Source organism: Marmota marmota, unplaced genomic scaffold (assembly GCF_001458135.2).
Source record: "Marmota marmota marmota unplaced genomic scaffold, marMar, whole genome shotgun sequence".
Classification (NCBI taxonomy): Eukaryota; Metazoa; Chordata; class Mammalia; order Rodentia; family Sciuridae; genus Marmota; species Marmota marmota.
Window position 1 is genome coordinate 31305330 of NW_026000249.1, and position 25943 is coordinate 31331272.

Sequence of the window (25943 nt, forward strand, 5' to 3'; positions counted from 1 at the left end):
AAGGGAAATTGCATGGAAATGGAAGGAGACCCTCAGGGTTATACAAAAGAACATACAAGAGGAAATGAGGGGAAAGGGAAAAATAATACAAGGGGGAGAAATGAAGGTCAGTAGAGGGGGTAGAGAGAGAAGAGGGGAGGGGAGGGGAGGGGAGGGGGGATAGTAGAGGATAGGAAAGGTAGCAGAACACGACAGTCACTAGTATGGCAATATGTAAATCAATGGATGTGTAATTGATGTGATTCTGCAATCCGTATATGGGCTAAAAATGGGAGTTCATAACCCACTTGAAGCAAAGTGTGAAAGATGATATATCAAGAACTATGTAATGTTTTGAACAACCAACAATAAAAATAAATAAATAAATAAATAATAATAAAAAAAGAAATTTCAGTGGAGAAATAAGGATCAGAGGGAGGCAGTATGTTCAATTTTGGACATTTTTATTTCAAGTTCCTATAGGACATCACAGTGAAGATTCTGGTAAACACCTGGAAATACAGTTCTCTAGAGTACACAGCTCACATCCAGACTATACAAAGATGTGGAAGTCACTGGAATATGAGTGATCTGTAAAATTATTGCAATTGATAATATCGATGTGGAATAAGAACCCCAAGTACTGGCCTCTTTAAAGCCCCAAATCTTAATTTAAGAGATGATTTATGATGATGAACTAGTTGAATATTTTTGCAGGGTTATAGGAATCTTCTCAATATCTAGTACTAATAATAAGACATTTATTGGATATTTAGTATATGATAGAAGGTCTTTTAAGTGTTTTACATGAATCCCATTGTTTAATCATCACAGAAAGTCCCCAAGAGGAAGATGATATTATGATGCCTATTTATAAAAGAGAGAAACAAGTCACAGAAGGACGAAATAGCTTATCTAAAACCAAACCATCAGTCAGTGGAGAAGCTTAGATCCTATCCCTGGCTGTGAGGCTCTAGAGCTATGCTTATCTACTAGGCTGCCCTCCAAGACAGCAATGGAGTGGGCCTGTTCAGAAGTAGCTAACCCCCATCCCACATAGCTACATTTGGTTCTGTCATTTTCAGCAAAAAAAGTTAAGTAGAAAACAATATTCTTGAATTGAAACTTTTTTTTTCTCTCAAGAATGCCGCCTCTCAGAGACTGAGCCCAATCCAACAACTGGCAATGTAAAGAAGAAATGACCCTTCTGAATTCTTTCTAAAGGGTGTTTTGTGTAATTCACATCATATGGAACTTAATGAAATGGGCTTCCTCACACCAAAAAGTAGTGAACCATTGTGAACATATTAAGCAATAATTTTAATCAATGAAGGCTGAGATCAAGACATTCAACTCCTATTGAACACATTCTCAAAAAGCTGATTACAAAATTTAGGGCAATTTTTGCTCTGAAGTGGTATTTTCTAGTTTAATCTTATTATAGGGGAATGGTACAAACATCCAGATTCAAAATTGCTATCTTCTGATAGGTATTTTATAAAGTTTTTAATATAAAATGAATAAAACACATATAACTCATTTAATTATGATGGAGCTATTCAAGGAATGTATCCTCTTATGAAATAAGTCAGTACTAAAGGATCCTCCTCAGAACTTGTTAGTAAAAGTGGATTTTTTTAACATGGAATCATGATTTACATGCTAATAATAAAAGAGAAGAAATAGAAGAACTTATACTGGAATAATAACTCAGGAGTTGGAAATGAGAATCAAATTTATTAGCAATAAGTCAGACTTGGACAAAATGAAACTCAAGTAAAGACCTAGGAGGTTTGAAATTAAGGGTAGTTTAAGATAATAGTTTATTTCTTTAAATCCTGACTGCTCCCTATAGCACCCTGAAAGCCTTCCTGACTACTCTAGCTCCACTATACTCTTTGTTTAGAATCAATATCACTTCACTTGATCATTTTTCCCTTTCTCACTGTTCTCCAGTTTCTAGATGGGAGTGACTTTTTCTGTCTCAAATATTTGATAAATGCCATAGACACATTTATAGTGCTTCAGGAACCCAGGATCCATCCACTGCCAACCCTCAATTTTAGGGAGATGCCCTCAGGCTACCCAAAATTACAGTAAAACAGGGAGTTTTCAGAGGCTCAGGCAATGGAGTAGGACATCAATAAAGTAGAAGGAAATGTACCTTTTTCATAATTTTGCCTATAATTGGATCTACCTAAAGGAATTGCATGGCTGGTCCCTTTGTAAAAATAAAGAGGATTTGGGCAACATAATAAAACCCTGCCAGGAGTGGTGTGGTGGTACAAGCTACCTATTATCTCAGAGACTTGGGAAGCTGAGGCTGAAGGATCCCAGGTTCAAGGTCAGCCTTAACAACTTAGCAAGACCTCGTCTCAAGAATAAAATAAACAGGGGGATGTAGCTCAGAGATAGAGTTTAAGGATATTACTTAGAGGTAGAGCACCTGAGTTCAATTCCCAGTCCTGTCAAATACACACACACACACACAAAAAAAAAACCAAACACATACATATGTGTATGTGTGTATCTATGTATGTATATATCCCCAAACTACCAGCTATCAGTGTTGATCTTTCTAATAAATCTGTAAGTGTTCCAAACATTATACAAACCTTATGAAAATCTAGGCAGTGAGTTAAAATACTGACCTTTTATTCATCCTACACTATAAAATGCAAAGAAAACTCCAGATCACGTGGTTTTCCCAGAAGTGCATGTAAGATTTTATTTGTTTTTGATTGAGACTGAATCTGGACCTTGTGCATTCTAGGCAAGCACTCTACCACTGAGCTACATCATAGCTCATGCATGTAAGTTAAGTGGGAATAACACTTAAGTGGGTAATTCTACAACAGGGGGATTCATCCACAGAAGTTGATCCCTCCCATTCCAGATGAAGATGAGCCTGCTTCCGTCTCTGCAAGACAGGCCCTTGTTGATACGGGTTTGAAATCTATGTGTCATAGGCTCTGCCAGTGCTCCTTCCTACCCTCTTACACTTTCCACTTGGTCATACTCCAGTGTTCCTTTGGCGTTGAGATTCTACTTGGCCTCTGAGGCCCACTCTGACTGCCTGTGGGACAAGCCAAAAGTGCCAGGGAATTATTTTCTTTCCCCCACTTTGAGGGCAGTTCTCAACCAATGACTGAAGTGAGTTGACAGATGAATACTGCAGCTCCTTTGCACTTTGGATGGGATAACTCTGAGGAATATGTTGGCTGCTGGATCCCAGCATTTCCTAGCAGCCCTAAACTCCAGTCATCCACACTTATAACTGGTTTGATAATGTGCCCTTTAAGTAGCTCCCTCCCTTCACTTTCTCAGTACTTCTAATCCCTTCCTAATGGTTCTTTCCTGCAAAACTGTATAAGCTCAAATCCTTGTCTTCAACATTGCTTCTAGAGGAAATCAGATGAAGACACTAAGCAATTTTGCACGTATCAAAATTAAGAGCATGTTGCCAGGCATGGTGTGCACACTTGTAATCCCAGTGACTTGATGGTGATTTACATGAGTACACACATGTGCAACTATTCCTCAGGCAACAGTTGCATATGCCTGTAATTCCAGTGGATCAGGAGGCTGCAGCAGGAGGACTGTGAGTTCAAAGCCAGACTCAGCAACTTATCAAGACTCTGTCTCAAAATAAAAAATAAAACAGGGCTGGGAATGTGGCTCAGTGGTTAAGTGTCTCTGGGTTCAACCCCCAGTATCATAAATAAATAAATAAATAAATAAATAAATAAATAAATATTTAAGGGCATGCCTATGAAAGTTACAGCAGAGCTTGGAACAAAGCAACTTTCTGGCAAACTGACGGTGAATCCAGAGTCTCCAATGTGACTTCCAGACAGTCCCCAAATCTTAGAACAAAATTTAATGTAATCTGGAGTATTGAATAATATGTGCCACATAGCATTTTCTGGAAGAGGGAAAAACTATGAAATACAGAATGACATTCAATGATATAAAATTGTGATTCTAAAATGACTGGGAATCATCATCTCTGAGAGGGTCCTATGACATATTCCAAGCTGGCTGTCACTAGAACCACTTAAGATGTCAAAGAAGTTGGCAATAAATTACTCGTTCATCAATGGTAAAAAACTGTAGCTGTCGATCTGTAAAAAATCATACACCCTTGAAATGGGAAGCAAAGATGGCACTGGATGAAAACCCAGTAAACAGCAGCTGCCCAGTGAGAATAGCAAAGCTGTGTGTGAGCTAATAGGCCCTGGATTTATTTGCTTTGACATTTTTAAAAGGAAATTTAATTGGATTATGTCTTCTTTTAGTTTCAAATTTTTCTACTGTAGTACTGGCCACCAGATGCATGAGGGGAAAAGATCGGGAGCCAATTAAATTCCACGCTTCACTGAAACAAGGTTATTTTTATTCTTCCCAACTGCAAGGCTGATAGAGTCATGTTAGTGACTTCATCATGTTACTCCCTTCTACTAGCTTGGAAAAGAATGTTTCTATGGAAAATATCTATGTATTGTAGAAAAGTCCAATAGTAGTATATATGAAATCAAAATTATGGTTTTCTTGGACTCCCTTCCTTCTAATAAGGGTGACATGACCTTAGAAATAATCAAATTAGGTACAAAAATATAAAAGCAATTAAATTTTAACAAAGCAAATTAAAATTCATTTTGGGAAGGGGATCTTGCAAATACTTCTTGAGATAATCAAGAGCATTCTGGTAACATAAGGAAAAGCTCATATATAAAACCAAAAGATTGGGCTGGGGTATAGCTCAGTGGAAGAGTGCTTGCCTAGCACATGTGACGCACTGGGTTCAATCCTCAGCACCACATTGAAATAAATAAAGTAAAGGTATTGTGTCAATCTACAGCTTAAAAAAAAGAAAGAAAATTTAAAACAACAAAAAATTTGCTAATAATTTTCTGTCTTATCATGGGCAATAGCAATTTTTCACCTTCACTTCCCTATGCCCTAGACAAAGCTTCAACAGATGTCATTTACATGTAAGTGTAGCTAAGAAAGCTGTCAATTATAAATAAGAAAACCTTCCTTAGAAGTACATTACAGGTAAAGTAAGTTTTCAAGGAAACATGGAATTTTTGAGCTTTAGCCTAATGTTCCAATGCTTCAGATCATATTAGATTCCAGAAACAGCATCTCCAACTAGGTTATTGCTCTATGTTAGGTAGTCAGCATGTGTTTACCAGTTACTTTTTTCAATCTAATGAAAATGGATAATAACCTTTTATTTCAATTCTTAAATTCAATCACAAATACTACAAATAACTTCTCATTTTAAAAGTTGGCACTAGCCCCTAACTATATATGCCTTACTTTTAGGAATGCCTCTTGAGTCTTAGCTTCCAATGTATAAATTAGGAATGATATTTATTTGGGCAAGATGTTAGGATAATAAAATGTCACAGGGCATTCTGTGCTCTAAATGCCAAAAGGAGATCCTCCACAAGTAGGATGTCCAAAGATTTATCCCAAGGTGTACCCAATCACCCACTACTTCCCACTGCCAAGGCCATATATTATCCTGTTGTGAGAAAGAGGGAGCTTTAGAGCCAACTGCTAATACTTTTGCAGTTATAGTGCTTGTAAAATGAAGTCATGTCCAATTTTTCTCAGAAATGTCACAAGATAAGACACCAGTCATACAGTGCAAGTTATAAAGTTTATATGAGAACCAATTTAGTGTTATTTTTTAAAACGTGACTTCTGAGATTAACCAGACAGGCTCAAAACAGTGGGACCTATTCTGCCAGCTTTATAGCTACCATCTGCGAGCAAGCACAATTGAATGGGAATGGGGTCTCCAGGCTGTGATAGCACCAGGGCAACATGCTGACACCATAGATAGTCACATAATGGAGTGAGAGGTAAATTACAGCTCCATGGGCTGTTGAGGGGCCAGACAGAGTGATGACCAAGGAATATCCCCCACCCCCAAGAATCCAGGCTATAGGCCACTGGATGTAGGCCACAGCCAATATCCATCTATGCAGGAAAAAAACAAAAAAACAAAAACAAAACATCTGTTACCAAAGGGCAGCAGGACTAATCAAAGATAGATTAGCTATAACATAGTTCTCTTTACATTTTGTTTGTTTGCTACTGAAATCCACTTCTATTATCTGAGGCCATGTGACTATCACATGTAGGGAAGCTACATCTGAGCACTGGTCCTGACATCCAGTAGACCAAGCTCCAGGAGCTATTTATTAGTCTGGTCTGGCTTTATACCCTGGCTAGGCTATGGGGCTTGTTCTCCTGAGATAAGGTCTTTACTCTGGTAACAGATTGAGCTGGGTAATTCTCCATTTATCACTCAAGAGACTTCACCCTGCTCCTTGCCCTGGGAGGATGACCTATGTGAATTACATCAGCTTCCTTAATTTCTGGCTTCTAGGGTTCAACTAATGGGAGGTGGTGTCAGGAGATGGGGGATAGGGAGTGAGTAAGAGAAGAGAGATGTCACACTGACTTTCCTCCTCCTTGCCCTGCTCCTTCCCTTTTGGCCCTCGATTTGGTGGTGGCTACAGCAGCAGTAGTGCAATGATTATGTTCTCCAACTACTGCTCCAAATCCTTTGCTAGGCTCTAGTAATGCTGGTCCCTGCCTGCTTTCCCAGTCCTAAGCAGGCTAAAAGCTTTCTACCATTGCTACTCTCTGAGTGTTCCACCCTATTTCATCAAATCATCTCCATGACCCCTTTGAGCTGTGTGCATTTCCTGGTGTTACCTCACTGGAACAGGGACTCATCATGCTCAATCCTTGGTGAGGATGAAAGCTTGAGAGTCTATCGACTGGCTCCCTCTGATTGCTGAATGGTGCTAACTTCTAGATTCCTATCACTGTGCTATTTTGGAGATATGCCCTTCTGGAATTCCCTGATACCCAACTCCTTTTGATCCCATATCTGTGTACCAAACCACCTCTCTACTCAGCCTCAGGTTAGACAAAGCCCTGGTCCTGTTCCTGGTTTTTGTCCTCTCCCAGCCCACTCCATGTACTATGAAGGTGCTCTAGATCCTTACCTAAACATTAATCCTATCCATTAACACCTGATGCAGGCAGAATATGTTGAATCTAACACTCATCTTTCATCACTCAAGAAGTCCTTTTTCATTTCTCAGTGTGTTCTTTGGTACAGGGAAGAGGTCATACTGAGGAAAACATTCAGCCCATGAGTAAATCTATGAGTTCTGAGTGAAACTTCTAGAGAGCTGCCCATGTCATTTTTGATGTCATTTCTGGAACTTTAGCCACTGTCAGCCTATCCATCTCATACAATGGACAAAATGTGTGGCTTTCCAATCCCAGGCCTCCACCTACGCTCTGCTTCCACACAGAAACTCAGCCTGTTATTCCTTATTCTCAGAAGATATTAATCTCATCACTTTGTACTCAGGGCTAGGACACTGCCACAACCTGGTGAATCTTGCCTTGAAGCTCCACATGTCATTTTTGACTAGGGCAGACTACCAAAATGTTGGTGATTCCTTAAAGTATAAGTGAGAGATTTTTTTCTGCCCAACCAGGCCCAGGGACTGGCAAATCTGGTCTAATCTTTCCACGGCCTATTGTGGCATAGTCACTCTCCTATTAGTTTCCTGCCATGCATGGAAGATCTGACAACAATAGAGGAGGCTGGCTCATATTACCAGGCTCCCAACTGACACCAAAAACAACCAACAGGGGCTTCAAGAGTGGCTGGTTACTAAGCTATGATGTGCCATCTAGAATCTCCTTGAGGAAGCACTTGGTGGCCTAAGTCCTGAGGAAGGACAGGGATCCCCCTGAAAGGATTACCTCAACTACAAAGATGTCTTGGTTGCAAAGAGCCATATTGTCTAAGGTTATTTCTTTTCTTGAACCAACTCACAGAAATTTTTTTTAAAAGGCCAGGGGCTGGGGATATAGCTCAGTTGGTAGAGTACCCCCAGCACCACACACATGCAAAAAAAAAAAAAAAAAAAAAAAAGACCAGGTTAGTTTGGCCCAACTCAGGATAACTCTGAAAGATGATTCTAGCTCCAGAGCTCTCTATGGGTCAGACAAGCTGTCTTTAGATATATACTATACCTCAACTTCTCCCTCTGCTCACTCCTGATTCTTTCCCCTACTTTCCACAGGAGTTGATTCCAAGGATACTCTCAAGTAAACATCTGCATGTTAGGCTCCACCTGCTCTCTGGAGAACCCAACCTGTGACAAGATCTGATCCACAACTATCTGGAGGCATTATTAGATATTAACATTTAAGCATACTTAAATGGTTCAGTAGATACTATATTCTTCACTACCAATTCTACTGTATGAACTATGTGACACTGTGCTTGACCCATTCATAACTAAGTATTTTTACATGAGATTATAGATTCACTCATAACATTCCCAAGCTATCTTATATCCTCTTGATGAAACAATGACAAGCTTAGCAATACCAGAGTGCTTTGGAATCTGATTAAGTTCTCATTATGGGTTATATTGATTGGGTAGCATTTGATACTTGTTTTCAGTTCTTTTTAATTGATCTAAAAAAAGTGGTTGGGCTAGGGTTGTGGCTCAGTGGTACAGCACTCACCTAGCAAGGCCCTGGGTTCAATCCTTAGCACCACATAAAAATAAATAAATAAAATAAAGGTATTGTGTCCAACAACAACTTTATACACACACACACACACACACATACATACATACATACACACACACACATGCACACACACACAGTGGTCCCTTCCAAATGTCTCTGGCAGACTGATATCTTTCTAGGCTCAGTAAGCAGAACTGATGGGACCATATGAGTAAAATTCGTCTCACCATAAATGAGTAACAATTAGGAAGAGCTTGCTGCTAAAGAATAGGCTCTTTCTAATGGGACATTTTCAGCCTATAACTGTTCTAACGCTTACTGTTAAGCACAGAAAACTATCTTAGCCTTGGAAGGGACTGCTCAGGGCCAACTACCCTGACATGAGGAAGGTAAGGCATTTCCATTTTATAAACAATGACAGAACCTAATTTAAGCCCCACTATGGGAAAGGTATCACAATAAGTGCCTCATGTATATTGACTCAGTTCCTTACAACAACCTTAATGGAGAGATACTCTAATCTCCATTTTTGAGATGGGTAAACCTGAAAGGTTGACTAACTTGTACAAAGTCACCCAGTTAGTTGATGATGAAGTCAAGCATTTGAAATCAAATCCCTATGGTTCCAGACCTCTGCCCTACACTCTCTCTCTAAAGCACCTGAGGCTCAGTAATTGTCTCAGTGACAGAGTTGGTAAGTCATAAAATGGGGAAGAAGTGACTGCAGGAAGAGTGAATCTTTGACCCTCCCATGCAAAGTGACTCCAACCCAGTGTGGGTGGTGATCTTTTTGTGGGTCAGGAAATAAATTTAATGGGTCAGAAACAACATTCAAAAGAGAAAGAAAGAGGATGGGAGAGAGGAGAGAAAAAAACAATGGAAGAGATAAAGGGAGGAAGAGAGAAAGGAAAAAAGAAAACAAATCTAACTACATATATAATGCCATAGGTAGTTACAACAGCATTCTTTCATGAAACTTTTGTTCATTATGTATGTGCATGCTGGGTTGTTGTGAAAAATACATGTAACTTACCCTGGGTTGTAGTATAGAAAAGTGATTATATTTCATTCAAATTCAACAGTCATCAGGAAAATAAAAATTAAAGTAATAAGATACCACATTTTTGAGATAAAAACAACAAAAATGCCTATTAATAGAGTGTTTAACAGATTATTATATATCCATATATACCTAATAAACAATGGCTTAGGTCTATACATATTAAGCTAGATGAATTTTCCATGATTAGGAAAAGCACACTACAGATAAATGTATGTGGTATGATACATTTTTGTGCAAAAAAAAAAAAAAGATGAAATCTCAGAGGTGAATTGGATAGTGGATTGGGTGGAATGAAAGAAGAGAGAAGTAGAAAGCAAATCAAGGAACAACAAAGGTTTTTGCTAACTAGTGAAAATAAGTACATGTATCATTGAGGGTCCCAAGGGAAATAGAGGACAACACACAAACAGCGTAAATAGACAAGCTTAATAAATAAAGTGACTACAGTCATCATTCAGTATCTGAGGGGGATTTGTTACCAGACTCCCCACAGACACCAAAATCCACTGACAGCTCAAGTCTCTTACATAAAGTGACACAGTATTTGTATCAGATCTTTGCACATCTTCCCACACACTTTAAACCATCTCTGGATGATTTATAGTGGTTAACACAATGTAAATGCTGTGTAAATAGTTGTTGTACTGTATTGTTTAGGGAATAATGACAAGGAAACAAGCCTGCATGCGTTCAGCACAAGCACAATTTTTTTTTTCTTGAATATTTTCTATCCATGGTTGGTTGAATCCATGAATGCAGAACTTGTGGATACAGAGGGCTGGCAATACTTTACAAAGTTGTGGGAAGTGTTTAGGAAAATCAACAGAGGATTCTCCAGTCCCCAAGAGTTGTAACAGCAGGGAGCCATTACAACTACCTGGGTCTAAAGGGGTACATAATGTTGGAACCTGGAGTGACAGCTATATGGACAGAATCTCCACACAGAATCTATGAATCTTGGTAGGAGGAGGATATAACTGGCAGGAAGGGAAATGATTTCTCTCTCTTCCCATCTTCAACTTTTCTGCTCGTGCATCCCATTGGCCAATCCAACTAGATGCCTGAAAGCTAGGGAACGCACTAATGTGGTCCACAATGGTCAGGCCCAGGACTGATTTGGGCAGGCTCAGAAAAGGGTAGAGTGACCTAGACATGGTACTAATAGAATAAATGGATAACAACCAACACAGAATACTAGGACGTTAAATGAAAAGGTAGAACATCAACTGAATTCAACATTTTTATATATAAAATTTTTATTTCATAATTTTATACATAAAAATTTACTTTATAATTTTACATAATTTGTTCATATTTTAGTATTTTATATATACAAATAAAACAAATTCTATGTCTAAACATTTTTATATATAAAATTAAATATTCACATGGATAAGGTTTAAAAGATTACCAGGGAAAATGACAGTATTAATTTGCTTTTGTGGTAATATTTTGGATATGGGTTCATTGAATCCAGTATCTTCAATAATAATTTAAAAGATATTTTTCTTCTTCTACTACTTTGTTTTTTGGTGATGGGGATTGAACCCAGGGCTTCATGCATTCTGAGTACACACTCTACCACTGAACTATACCCCCAGTCAATGTTTTTCTTTTATTGTTGGCAATTGACTAGACCTGAATTAAGAATCTGACTCTACCATATACTTGTTCTTTTTCTAACTTCCTCATCTCTACAATGGGAATAATAAAAGTACCTACCTCATAGGGTTTCTATGAGGGTTAAATAAGCGAAGAGTTTTTGAGATCTTAGGTCAATGGTTGGCACACAGTAAATGCTGTGTTTGCTGTTACAATGGTGACATCAAAAGCCTCCTAATGGGTTCCCTGATGACAGAATAGCCAAAAAATCTCACAATGGATCTGCCTGTCTTTACCTGTTTTCTCCAGTCTACCCACCACCTTGCCAGAGCAAGCTCCCTGTGAAGGGCACACTTGATCATGTCACTTTCTTTCTTAAAATTTGCCAATTATTTATATATATATATATATATATATATAATTTATTTATTTATTTATTTATTTAGTTAGTTAGTTAGTTAGTTAAGCACTGGGGATGTAGCTCAGTGGTAGAGCTCTTGCCTTGCATGCACAAGGCCCTGGGTTTGATTCCCAACACTGCAAAAATAAATAAGTGATTTATTTTAAAAAATGTTTAAGGACTTGGAAATGCTAACTGCCCTGTCATTATATATTATATACATGTATCAAATTAATACAATGTACCCAATAAATATGTATCATTTTAAAATAATTAATTTAAAAAATTAAAATGAAAAAATACATATTTGTTAGTGGTCTCCAGATAATATTCAGGACAACATTCAAACCTCACCCATTTGTAGGCAACTCCAGTCATCCTTCACTCCTCCCTATGTGCCTTCACTCCAGTCACACCAATTCCTCCTGGCTCTGTTCAAGTATCAGTCTGCCCCATGTCCCAGAAAGCTCTGTTGAGAATGCCTTTTCCATATCACATCACTTTCCTACCTTGCTACTGTTACTACTCATCACTTAACTGTCAAGCATTACCTCCCCAAGAATACTTCCTGTCCACTAGCCTGATTTAGAAGCAGCTTCTTGGGCTGGGGATGTAGATCAATGGCAGAGCGGTTGCCAAGCATGCACAAGGCCCAGGGTTCCAACTCCCCACCCCCAGCAACACACATGTGCACACATGCACGCACACAGCTATATCAATCCATATTCCAAATCATGAGTGTACTGATTCCTCATCAGCAGTGGGTTCCTCAAGGATAGCAATGATGACCTTTATCTTTGGACACCAGTATAAAGCAGAGAACCTGCTAAGAGTGGACACTTAATTCTGATTTGTCTGAGGATTAAATCTATAAATGAATAAAATAAGTCACTGATTCAAAGTCACTCAGCTAAGTAAGTGACAGTGACAGAATTCAACTCCAGTTCTGTTCAACTCCAAAGGCCACCACTGTCCCTCAACCATCTGGAAGTTCCAAGGCTGCCCTTGAAACTCCAGAGTAGTTGCATGCCTGAAGGAACTCCCAGGGGCACTAGATCAGCTCAGGCCAGAATGAACTGGTCAGCAGGAATAAATGCCTCCTTTCTGACAGTATCAACCACATGACATTTGCTTTATTAAGGGCCTTTCCCAAGAAAATCAATTTCTGGAGCATGTTAAAATGTAAACAAACCACCACCCACTCACCCACTCCTTAAAGATAATTGGTCCAAAGAGGTCTTAGAGAATTCAGACAATTCCACAATGTTGAGAGCACCATCTGATCACATGAACTTGTTTTCCATTACCAAGCAGTTTTCTACTGAGTTTTTATTTTAAATTTGACCCCGCCATAAAATGTGTACCTCCATCTTCTGTTGTTTCACATGGCAAACCTGTGTGTACAGCCACAGTTATGCTGGGGATTCAAGACAGGCACCATTTGAGATTTGCTCTTGTGGCTTATAATGATGTTACCAGAATCCTCTGATAACAGTGTTTATATCTATTTATAACTGTAAACTATTATCCCTTTTTCTATATAATTGGATGCAACTGAGGTTAAAAAATTCAGCTGCATAAAAAAGTCATGCTCTTAGAGAACAGATGTTTGCTCAGCATGGAAAGTGAATTAGCCTTTAACATAAATACCAAGAAACACATAAACACTCTTTCCAAAAGCACTGATGTTGATATTTTACATTGAAGAATAATTTAAAGATACAGGATGTTAAAAATGCAAGATAGCGCCTATTAATAAATATTATTTGAGTTGTTTCTAATTTTGGCTATTATGAATAAAACTGCTATGAATTAAAAAAATGCAAAGGAGGTATCCACAGCTGGTTTTAAAAACAGGTGCTATTTACCTCTTTAAGGTACGATGGGGCTGACAATTCAGGCATTGGATTCATTCTCCAGTTCAGGGCAGAGAAAAATGACTCATAATTTATTTGATGTTCACTATCTTCAAACCTGCAAATAAATGACTTGACTTAGTCTGCAGAATTCAGGATTCAAATGCCAGTTTACATTCTCATGTATATTTCAATATCTGATATTTTTCTTATTTTTATTAGTTTATTATCTACTCACCATCTTCAAGAATATAAATTCTGTAAGAGCAGGGGTCTTACCTATCTAATTTGCCAAAGTATTCTTAGCACCTAGATCTTAGTAGGTATTCAATAAACATGTGCTAGAGTTGTCAAAGAAACAAATTTCCATACTTAGTAACTAAGATCCTCATTATATTTTCTTAAGAATATTTGAAGGCCTTTTTAGTTTAATGGTTGGCATCAAATGCTAGTAAAATAAAATGTCTTTATATTTCTTAATACCTTTTAAATCTTTAAAACAAGCCTAGATTAATTTTGACCACTAGTACATTTTTGGGAAAAATAAAAGGTATCCTTATTATTTGTTATATAGCCATTAAAAGGGCTTATTTAGATCCACATTTGCTATCACAGAAATATGTTTTGGGTATATTGTTGAACAGAAAGGAAGTTATAAAATGTACGTACAGTTATGATCCTATTTTAAGTTTATATTTATTTTAAAAGGCATAGAAAAAATCTGGTTCTAACAATAGGCTTACATAAGAACAGCTATCTCTGGAAAGATAAATTATGATTTTGGCTTTTTCTTTACACTTTTATGTATCATGTGAATTGTTTTAAATTTATAATCAGAAAAAGTACATTTTCATTTTGAAAAAATTTAACAAATCATTATCATGCACCATAAATGTCTAGGTTCAAAATAACCAATATTTTTTAGACTACTTGCATGATTTATATATTTTTGTGACAACTATTTCTTAATTATGGACTCTGGCTAAAATTCATCCTTAACTTTGTTTTGGCCATCAAGATACAATAATTTCAATTCAATTGCTATAATGACCTAAACATTGTCTAAATACTTCTTAGTACAATACCTCAATACCACTGATCCTAAACTTGAAAAAATCATGTCAGTTTTAAAAGCCAGTTATCTATTAATCATGTAATACCATTTTTGGAAGTAAATGATAAACATCACTAAGACATTCTTTTAAGCACTCTGTTCCAGGCACCTGCCTTTAAAATAATACTCATAATAAGTCAGATTTTTCTTTGATCTTCAAAACATGGTAAGAAAATAATAGCTCACATTTATAAACTAATAAAAATCAGTACCAACAAATTAATGTTATAGTCTAATATAACATAGACTCATCAAACTAAACAAAGTGGGATAAACAGAGTGATCTGAGGAGGGGAACAGGAATTCTGTAATTCTTTTCTGTACATTTCTTGGCCAAGGCTTCTGGGATACAGCTCCAATCTGCCACCCCCTACCACTCTTTACCCTTTAAATTTTGTCTTACTCATCATTTCAACTCCTTAAAGGACATGCTCTGGTTATGGAAATATTTGTAGCCAAAATGTAGGACCATTATTTCTTTCATTTGTGTATATTTGGGGGAAAGAAATAAAACTCATTCAATTAAAGATATCTTCTGAGAAGCTTTCCTTTAGCAGGGAGCCTTAAAGAAAGCATTTGCTAACACTCTGAGTAGAAGCTGAAGTCAGAGAAGGAGATCATATAGAGCCTTTGACTTTTATTCTGAGGAAAACTAAGAGCCACTGGACCATATTGTACAGAATAGTTAGGGGACCTTCAATGTTCTGAAAGACCATGTCCCCTGGAAACTCATGCTGAAATATAATCACCAATGTGATGATATTAGGAGATGGCATTTGGGGAGAGGTGTTCAGATCATGAGAACAGAGACCTCATGAATGAGGTTAGTGTCCTTACAGAAGAGACCACTGCGAGCTCCTTTGCACTTTTTGCCATGTGAAAACATAGCAAGAAGGAGCCATCTATAAGCTGGGAAGTGGTCCTTCTCTAGATACTTAATGTAAGAGCTCCTTGATCTTGGACTTCCCAGCCTCCTGTACTGTAAAAAATATATATATATTTTTCTAAGCTACCCAGTTTATGGTATTCTGTTGTAGCAGCCTGAACAGACCAAGATAGGACCTAAGACATTTATAAAAGAGGACATTAACTGAAATACTAAGAGTAGAATATAGCAGTCAAGGTGGAAGTGGAAGGACAGCTAGCAGTCTCTTGCAGTAATCCACACAAGGAGTAATGGTAGCTTAGACTGAGGGTGGTGGCAATGGAAAGTGACAAACTCCGAATGTATTTAGAATGTGGAATTCCTATAGTATGTAAGAAAGGAAAAATTCAAGATGACTTCAAGGCTTTTGCTTGAGCAACTGAAAAGATAGAACTGCCTTAACTGAGATGAGAAAGACTGCAGGATGTAAACATTGAGAATCAAGACCCCAAGTTCAGTTTGGGCTATGTTACACTTTGATGGGAAGTGAGCAATTTGGGCTATGAGTCTGAAGTTCAAGGAAGAGGTCCATTTCAAGATTTAAGTGTGGAAGTCATTAGCTATATAGATGCTATTTAAAGGCACAAAACTGGGATACTGGGTGAGATCATCAATGAAATAATTGTTTCTATCTGTTCGTATTGTACAGAATTTAATTGTCAGTAAATTCCCACATGAGTTACACAAGGCACTTACACAATCCTAGAGTTTGGAAGTGTACTATTTCAGTAATTGGGAAACCACTCAAAAGACTACCAACTAGAAATAGGATCACATCAGACTTTACTCCTCATATACAATCCAATAAGCAGTTCTGTGGGTTCTACTACCATAAGCATAGTACAGATCTATCTACTTCTTTCCATCTCTTTCACTTCTCCCAAATCCCAAGCCACTATCATCTCTCACCAGGATTTTAGCAACAGTTTACCATCTTGGTCTTGCTATTTCTATCTATATTGCAATAGACTATCCTTCACCAGAGTGATCTTTCTGTAACATAGATTTGCTCGATCACTTTCTTGCTTAAAGTCCTCCAATGACTTCCCAATATACTTAGAACACAAGCTGAACTTTCATCAGGGTTTACAAACTCAACTTAATCTGGCTTCTGCAGACTTCTCTGATCACATGTTCTCACCTGAAAACTCTCTTCTTGTTACAATGTTCTAGGTCTACTGGCCTTCTTCTGGTTCCCTGAACATGCCAAGATTGCTCCCAGAAATGTAAAGCAGTTGTGTCTTCTGGTCCCTTTGTCTGAACTCTCAATTCAAATTACAATTCCTAGCCAAGTGTGGTGGTGCATGCCTGTAATCCCAGTGGCTTGGGAGGCTGAGACAGTAGAATCATGAGTTCAAAGGCAGCCTTAGCAACTTAGCAAGGTCCTGAGCAACTCAGCAAAACCCTGTCTCTAAAATACAAAAAAGGGTTGGGATGTGGCTCAATGGTTAAGTACCCCTGAGTTCAATCCCTGGTACCAAAAATAAAATTATAATTCCTTAGGAAGATCTTCCTGGAGTCCCTCTTATCTGAGTCTCTGTCTGAATTTGCACTTGTCCTGGATGACAGTGTTGGAACTCACAGAAAACTTCTGGAAGTCACCACAGGAAGTCCTATTATTTCTATTATTTTTTACCACTCACTGATATTTGTTCATATTTACCCAGCCCTTTTCCCTGTCTAGCTCATAATGTGTCAGACTCAATATGTCTAACCATTTGCCCATTTGGAAAGGATATTTCTGAATCAGATTACACTTGAGAAGGATCAAAAGCCATAAATAAAAACTGTATGTAGCTCACAAATTATGTATAAAATTTTTTTGACAAGAAATGAAAGATGTCATCTTACCCAAATCCCAGAGCTAGGCTTAAAGAAAGAGTTAGCTAATGTGATAAAATGCTCCAAGTTTTTCTTTTCAGTTTTGTCTTAGAAGACCTTGATGTATGTGGGAATTTCCCCAACGGGCAAGGAGAGAAAAGAACAAAGAATATTTCAATAAAAGGGATGCTTCTTGAAAAAATTCTGTGCTTTTGGGAAGTGGACAGACTTGCAGTAAATCATAATGGATTGATCACAAGTATTTTTCTCCCTTTTCCACCAAATCCTACTTTTCACCTGTAAAGGAATAAAAGTGGGGATAAAAAGGAAGAAACACAATGATGAAGATAGCTGGAACAGATAAAAGTGGAAAAGAGATTTCAAAAATTTTTGCAAGATGAGCTGGGTGCAGTGGTACATGCCTATGATCCCAGCTATTTGAAGGCTAAGGCAGGAGGATAACAAATTCAAGGCCAACCTGGGCAACTTAGCAAGCCTCTGTCTCAAAATATTTTTTAAAAGCCAAAAAGGCTGGGAATGTAAGTCAGTAGCAGAGTGCCCCTGGGTTCAATCCCTAGTACCACTTAAAACAATTTTTTAAGGTGAAAAGCAAATCGAAGATTGGTAACTGACTTGGTAGAGCAGAGGAAAGGAAACTGAGCTCAAAGTGTCTATCTGGCAGGGGATGAAAGGGAAAGTATCATTGAGAGACCAATCCATGTGGCCTGCAAATTTCCTAAGAGACTCCTAAGTGCAACATTCAGGTACCAATAAAGGCAGGGATAAAGTGTGGCATTGAAAACAAGGATTGTTGGAAACTCTAATTAAAGCAAGAGTGCAGGGACCCCCAAGTATCTTCTTCCACAGTGTGTTTCTCCCTTTAGGAAGTAAAGGATAGCTCTATTTGACTAATTCTACAGAGATTGCAGTCATGGAGAGATGGCATAATGGAGACAGAGAAGAACCTGAATTTGAGAGCACTCAGCCCCTTTCCTTCCCCTTTCCTCTTTCCAGAACATCAGTGGCCATGTTTAAACTCTCCTACCTTCTCTGATCCCATCCTCCTTTCTACTAGGGAAAGGAAAATACAGGATTCTTCTCTCAATACCGTAAATATTTACAGAGAAATCTCCAGATTTCAGCTTCTGGGGATTCCCCAATGAAGAAGGAGCTTCAGAAACTGATTGATTGTGCAGTGAAACCCACCAATCAACAAGACTCCCCTGCCCAACCAAAGTGTCCAACATTAAGGACAGAAGTCAAAACAGTAATGAGGGGTGGGATGGGGGGAGAACAGGAGAACAAGAGAAACAGACAGTTCAGGGAGCAGAGGGCAAGATGTGAGCTAAAAGGATATATTATTCCCCTGAAAAGAGAACAGAGGACTACAAAAAAGGAAATATGTGGCCTAAAAACATGTGCTTGGAATTAAAAAATATGAGAGTGGTAGAATGATGCAATTAGATGGTTTGGAACACAAAGTGGAGGAAATCCTCTGATAAAATACATCTAATGAAAATGAGAAAATTTGAGACAGAAAATGTCCAAATGTGGGAGATCTGAAATCTTAATAATAGGAGTTCTCATAAGATAAAAACGAAAATGGAACAGAGGAAATTATTAAATAACTAATAAAAAAAATTCTCAGAAACAAAGGGGAGAGCCTGCAAAGTAGAAGAGCCCACAAAGTGGTAACCACACTGAATTCACATATGAACACTTGAAGGCTGAGGCAGGAGGATAACAAATAAAAGGCCAGCCTGGGCAACTTAGCAAGCCTCTGTCTCCAAATATTAAAGTCCCTATCATGAACTTCCAGAACATCAGAGATAAAGAGCAGATCCTGAGAGCATACAGAAAGAACAAGTAGTAATGAAAAACAAGATTACGCTAAATTCTCAATCATCACAACAGGTAGTTAGGAGATAGTATCTATAAATGATAAATCAAAAAAAAAATTATTATGCACATCCTAAATGCCTGCAAAAGCAGCTAGAACGGTTAAAGGCAGCCATTGATATGGCCAGAGAATGCCATTGATGGAATAAGCTTATCAGAATGATTGGATTATTTTATTATGTTTAAATTTAAAATGTAAGGGGTGTTAAAAGCAGGTGACAGATCCTAAAACATGCTTTTCTAGGTAGTAAACATGGAAACATCCATCTTGGAAAGAAAGGAGTGCTACTAGTTGGGAGTTTGCTCACTTGGAATTAGTCTCTGAGTCTTCCTCCCTGCTCTCAAATTCTGCATTTAGCTTCTTCCATGGACCACTGATATGGTGAGATTTTTCCTGCCATCATTTGCTATTCTATACTTTGATACACACTATACCTGTAACATGAAGTTATGAGAGAGCCCTAGGATACAAGGGAGATCTCTTGTTCTAAAAACAGAGCAGGTTGGAAAAGAAGTCAGGAGAAACAATTCAGAGATGGAGAAAGGTTTGAACATCAGGTAAATGAGGACAAGTAGGCTACTCAATGCCTATAGTTAGCCTCGAAGGTTATTACCCCTGTACTCATCATGGAGGCCTCCCTTTGGCCCATGACTAAATACATCATTTGCCAAATCCCAGCCATCCTTTCAAAATAGTTTGGAAAAGCCTGTGAATTGTATAGAAAATATATTACCTTATTTCATTGTCATGTTGGGCTTTCACTAAAAAATATGATCCAGATTCTCCACCTGAGTTCCCTACTTTATTCCTCTCCAAAGAACATTTGGGTCTTGCTAAAACTCTGATCGACAGTCAAATAACAGAGATTTGCTACTCTGGAAGAAATTCATTTTAAAAGTCTTTGAAGGCAATTCCAAAGAAGAACTTTCTATGGCAACATTGTTGGAATCAGTGCAGAGCCTTCCAGGGTGACTGCCCTAAAGGGCAATGCTAATTCTGGCTTTTAAGTGTTTCTATGCTTGTTAAAAAGTCAGCCTCCTTACTTTCAAGTCCCAGTTCACAGTGCTAAAGTGTTTTCCTAAAGCCTCCATAAATTCTTCTTTCCCTTTGAAACTTCAGCAATCTACCATTACCTTCACTACACAAACCATGAGACATGTTTGTGCAAGAAGGAGGAGGGAAGGCAATTTCTCTGGTTCCTCTCTAAATAATAATGGCCCCCAAACATGCTCCCTGATGCTTTGCTAGGTGGGAGTTCTTAGAAGTGAGTCTAATGGGACATTTGACTGATGTTCATGCTCCCCCTTCCAAAAATGATGAATGACTTGAAAACTGCAGAAGCCATCCATCTCCTTGCCACAGGGAATAATGCTGAGCTGCTTTATTTCTACCTTCTACAGAGGTTAAGAAAAAAAGGTTTAGTGGAGGCTATATTTTACTGAAGAGGAATCTGCTTCCTCTCTTTTGCAAAGGCTATCTCATCACTTTAGGGGAATGGGTTGGAAGGTGAAAAGACAGAGAAAATCCATATTTGACTCACTTAGTTATGTTTGGTTTCAGGTCATTACCAGCAAACCTGGAGGTGCACCCTGAGACACCTTGTAAAATTCTTCCAGGCCAGAAAACTTGAAAAAAAAAAAAAAACTAGAGTTCTGGGCCACTGCATTGACTGGTCACAAAAAGTTTGGGCTGACAAAATAGCATTGCTCAAGCTGCCAATGAGTAACTGGTTATCTCTAAATAGCTAGGCCTCTAAATTCCAATTGTAGATTCAACACAGAGCTCTTTGGCAAGGTGGGTTACAGCTGCTAAGTATGGACTGTGCATACTATGCTCTGTTGGTCCACAGAGTTTGGGATTATGTAAAAGAACTACAAATTTGACTACAAAACACCTTACATCTGGAAAGACAAAATTCATCTGGGTGGGTAGGTATACATGTGTGACACAAAGAAGAAGAAAGAAAGTGGGCATAGTGAAGACAGAGAGAGAGACTGAGAAAGCAAGCACTCTTCTCTGAAAACTTTATCAGTACATCAGTCTGAAACATCAGCAGCCACATGGCTCAATGCTGTTCTTCAGCCTCATTGCTAGGTATTGTTGGGTGAAATTACATATGCGTCCAAACCCTGCCTCTGGGAGGGGTCGGGGGCAGGGCTGGGGAGAACATAATGAGATGATTTTAAAGCCCTGTTAACTTTTTCCATTTTAATAGATTTTTCTGGATGAGGCACCAACTCTCTTGGGAGGCCAGTTCTAAGGCATTCCATGGAACCCAAAGCCAGCTATAAAAGACTGGCTTGGGGCAGAGCTGATGGGGAAAGAGTTGCACTTGAATTTCTAGTTATTCCAAGTCTAGATTCAGAAGGCCTCAATTAGGGGAGGAAGCCACCTATTTACACTCCAGTCCCACAAGAAACTCAGGATGGAATAACCTCAGAACTCTCTTCATCTTTTATGGTTTGAGAGTCAGAATTTCTTACCTATTAGTAGTGAGGAGCATTTACATTCAAATTAAGGCTCAGAGGGGTTGAGGAAATACACCAAGACCACATAACCAGAAGCAGCAGAACTAGACTTCAGAGTTAGGTCTGGTGGATCCCAAGCCCACGGTTTTCTCCTCCATGAACAATATATCAGCACAGGATAAGTCTGTGAGGCTGCAAAGATGAATGAGACATAGTCCCTACCCCTAGGAGCTGAGATAGAAACAAAGATTGAGGGCATCTTAGGGAGTTTTTGTTCTAATTCCATTTGAGACTCACTTTGGACTTAAGCATGTTCTTGCAGTGAGAGACTCTCCTTAGACCTCCATGTTTGCATTTATGAAATGAAGAATAATGGCTACCATCAATTAAAATATACCTTTTAATATGCTCAAGAATGTACAAAATATTCTTAGGTCCTTAGCACTAAGTCAAGGCAAAGTGTCACTCCTATTATTAATGGGTAATAGGCACTGCTACAAAGAACATTTAAGTCTGATGTTCTGTGCATTAGTAAAATGAATTTGTGTAGTGAGTAAGGTGACCTCATCCTAGCTCTCTCCATACAAACTGATAGGGACTGGAGCAACTGAAGGTGAAAAGATTTTGAGGTCCAGATCTTGGCTTGGATTGTGCTAATTAGGAAAAGGCCTAGCTGAATTACAATAACAATGGGAACAGAGCAGACAAGAAATCTTAGTACCAAAACACTGGGTCAGGAGAAACAATTGGGTAACAACCAGTGGGTGAAAGAAAGTACCCAATTCTTCAGTCATACAGTCTTTCATCTTGTGATCTGAATCCATGCAACAGTGCCACTTGACAAACTGCCTGGGCTTATCACAAAGCAGGTAAATCTACCCTTGGGCAGAGTGTGCACTGAACAAAATCAACAAACTCCATGCCTGCCTCCCATGGGAGACTGCAGACGTCAGAGGGGGTTCTGGCTTAGCATGCCATGAGGAGGCTGTGCAGAAAGAGACTCTGGTCAAGGCTCTGTAAAGCTCTGTGGAGTCTGTGGGGAACAATAAGAATGCAGAATATAAATGTAAGCTGCAGGCTGATGGGCCCATTAGGAATTAGGGCAGTCTTTGAAAGGAATCTGCGGAGATGATGCAAAACACCAAGCATGTGACCCAAATCATGGCAGGGCATATTGGAAGGAGAAGGGAATGGGAATGAGACATTTTCTAATCTGATTAGTCTGAAGTTTCCCCTGAGTGTGGAGAAGGGTCACCGCACAATTAGAGGCAAAGTTAGACTGAACATGGTCTGCTTAGCAGTGGAGAGGGGTGAACTCCTCAAAGCTAAGCTGGGCAGGGAGGCAGATGTGTTTAGAGACAGAAACAACTTTGAAAGCAAGTTGCAGAATCTTTTTTTTTTTTTTTTGCATTTAATGTCAAATTGTAAAGGCAAAGACAAAACAGTCTGCTGAGAGAATGGGAGGATGATGACTTGGTGGCCTCAGCACTGGCTAAGAAACTTCTAGGTCCTCCAGAGGCCAGGCTCCCACATTACTGGACTTTCTAGGACAACTCGTCCTCAGGCCCATCAAGAGATAATCTAATAAACATCCCAGCTTCCTGACTAGAAGACAGCTTAATGTGTGAAAAGCATCCAGATCCAACTATTGAAAAACAAGACTTCCTTCATAAAGAAGGACACAGGATTCTCCCAGTTCATTTCTAAGTCAGACTGTGTGGTCTATGGTCCCTGACTTCAACTTCTCTCTTAGACCCTAGTCAATAGTTAGCATCAGGTGCTGTGTTGGGTACTTTATATACATTATCTCAATTACTCCTTTGAATCAGTAGGAAGTAAATACTGTTGTCTGTTTGTGTTAGTCAACTTTTTTTGCTGTGACCAAAATACCTGACAAACAACTTAAGGATGAAAAAGTTTATTTTGGCTTCCAGTTTCAGTCCATGGCTGGCCAGTCTATTGCTTTGGATCTGAGGTGAGGTAGCACATTGTGGTGAAAGGAGGTGGTAAAGGGAAGCTGCTCAACTCATTGCAGTCAGGAAGGAAGGGTGGGGAAGAAGTCAGGGACAAGATGTCTTGTCCCCAAGGGCATACCCTCAGTGACCTACTTCCTTCAAAAATGCCCCTCTTGTCTTCAGTTTCCACCTCCTCCCAATAGTCCATTCAAATTATTCATCCCTCAGTGGACTAATCCACTGGTGAGGTCAGAGCCCTCATGATCCAGTCACTTCTCAAAAGCCCCACCTCTGGACATTACTACATTGGAGACCAAGTCTTTAACACATGAGCTTTTGGGAGACATTCTGAACCAAATCATAACACTCTTTTTTAGAGGTAAGGAATCTGAGATTTAAGCAGGTCCAAACTCTTGCTCAAGATCACATAGCTAGTAAGTAGATTCAAAGAATATGAAAAACAAGGTAGGGAAGTAAAACTGCCAAGATGTGACAATTCATTGATTGTTTACTGGTGGTAAATTAAAGGGGTTAGAAGCAGGTGTTTGCATCTAAATGGATCAAAAGTCAAGTCACAACTCTTCATTATAAGGTAAGGGATAAAAAGAGAAACATAAATAGTGTTGTGAGAAATCTTAGGATACAATCACTTCAATCATCAGCCAAGCAAATGTGAGAGGGATTCATGGATATGGTGGCATTTGAAATGGGTCTTGAAGGAAGAGCTGGCTTTCAGTAGGTGAAGAAAATTGGGAGCTATTTCCTATGAAAGAAATAGCCAGAGAAAAGGCAAAAAAGGTAGGAAAACATGAGAAATATGTATAAAATGCTAGATGGCCCAATTTCACTGGCATATCGGGAAAATGAAGGAGTGCTTTGGAAATGTGATAACTACAGAGAATTCTGACTCCTAGGCACATGTACTTCATCTCAGGTCTTTTACACCAGGATGACTTACTTATCCTTCATACTACTACTAGAAAATAAAAGAAAATGAGCTAAAACTAACAAACAAAGAAAACAAATAGAACCGATAGTCTAGAAAATTACTCCAGGTCAATCTAACACATATACACACACATATCCAAAGGGGTTTACCCTTCTCTTGATTTTCCTCCTGACGCTTGGACCCTAGTTCTCCAAATGGGAATTTGTTTTTATCTCTTCCTTTGGTTTCTCCTTTAGTCTCAGACAAAGGACATCCCACCCAACCCCTGCTTGAGAACAACACTCCAACTGGAAACCCTAAGTCCCATGATGGAGAAGGAGGAAAAGTAGTTTAAAACTAAAGACTTTGGTCTTAGGAAGCAATGAGATACTACAAAAGGTTTGTGAGTAGAAGAGTGACACAATGATATTTTTGCTCTTAGAAGATATTTAGTTGTAGTCTGTAAAGGTAGATTTAAAAATTTAGACACTGGTGGAAGAAAGACCAAGATGGAGGACCTGAAATAGTCAAGAAGAAATGTAGATCAGAACAAGTGTAATGATAATGATAATGAAGAGGAGACAGTGGGTATAGGCAGCAGGAAGGAGGTAGAACTCTTAAAGACATCCTAATATATTGGCTATTGACAATTATTCAAAATTGATATAAGTGGGCTAGGGTTTTAGCTCAGGGGTAGAGCACTTACATAGCATGTACAAGGTCCTGGGTTTGATCTCTAGTACAAAAGAAAATTTGTTAGAATCAAGGCATGTGCATTTAAAAGGTTCAGGGATCAAGTCACAATGCTGCTTCTTCTAGACTATAAGACTAGTCAAAATACCTTATTTCTCTAAACCTCAACATCTTCATGTATAAGACAGGAAGGATAATAGTTCTGACCACACTACGTTATTCTCAAAAAATAAATAAAATAATGCATCCAAAGCAATGATTACAATGCCTAGCATGAAGTCAAAAATGTCAAAATTATCAAGACATCTAAGTCAGTGGAGGAGCTGGAGCAATACCATAGGAAACATAAAAGATGACCAGAATCTGAGGAATGGGACAGGTGCTGCCAGAAAGTCAGAAGTCAAGTTCAACAGAAGCAATGTGTTTTAGAAAGCAATTAATTATGCTTTCCTTTTATGGCATCATAATATGTATATATTTTATATATAGTGCTCCAGCAAGTCCTATGCTAATAACCCTAGATCCTTTTACCACATGTTTTTAGTCATCAGGAACTACTGCTTCGAAAAACCTACCCCAAATTTTACATCTAATGTTCTCACAATCAGTTAAGTTGTACATTTACTTTTTTCTCAGAAATATATATA

General features: G+C 38.5%; 1 protein-coding gene across 1 annotated transcript in view; it reads right to left on the bottom strand.

Annotated features, from left to right (window-relative positions):
- Efhc2 (EF-hand domain containing 2) overlaps positions 1–25943 on the bottom strand; it is a 206743-nt gene that overhangs the window by 8612 nt on the left and 172188 nt on the right. The window contains exon 13 of the mRNA XM_048796279.1: positions 13505–13610. Within this exon, the coding sequence (XP_048652236.1) occupies positions 13505–13610 (106 nt within the window). The remainder of the gene's footprint in view (positions 1–13504; positions 13611–25943) is intronic.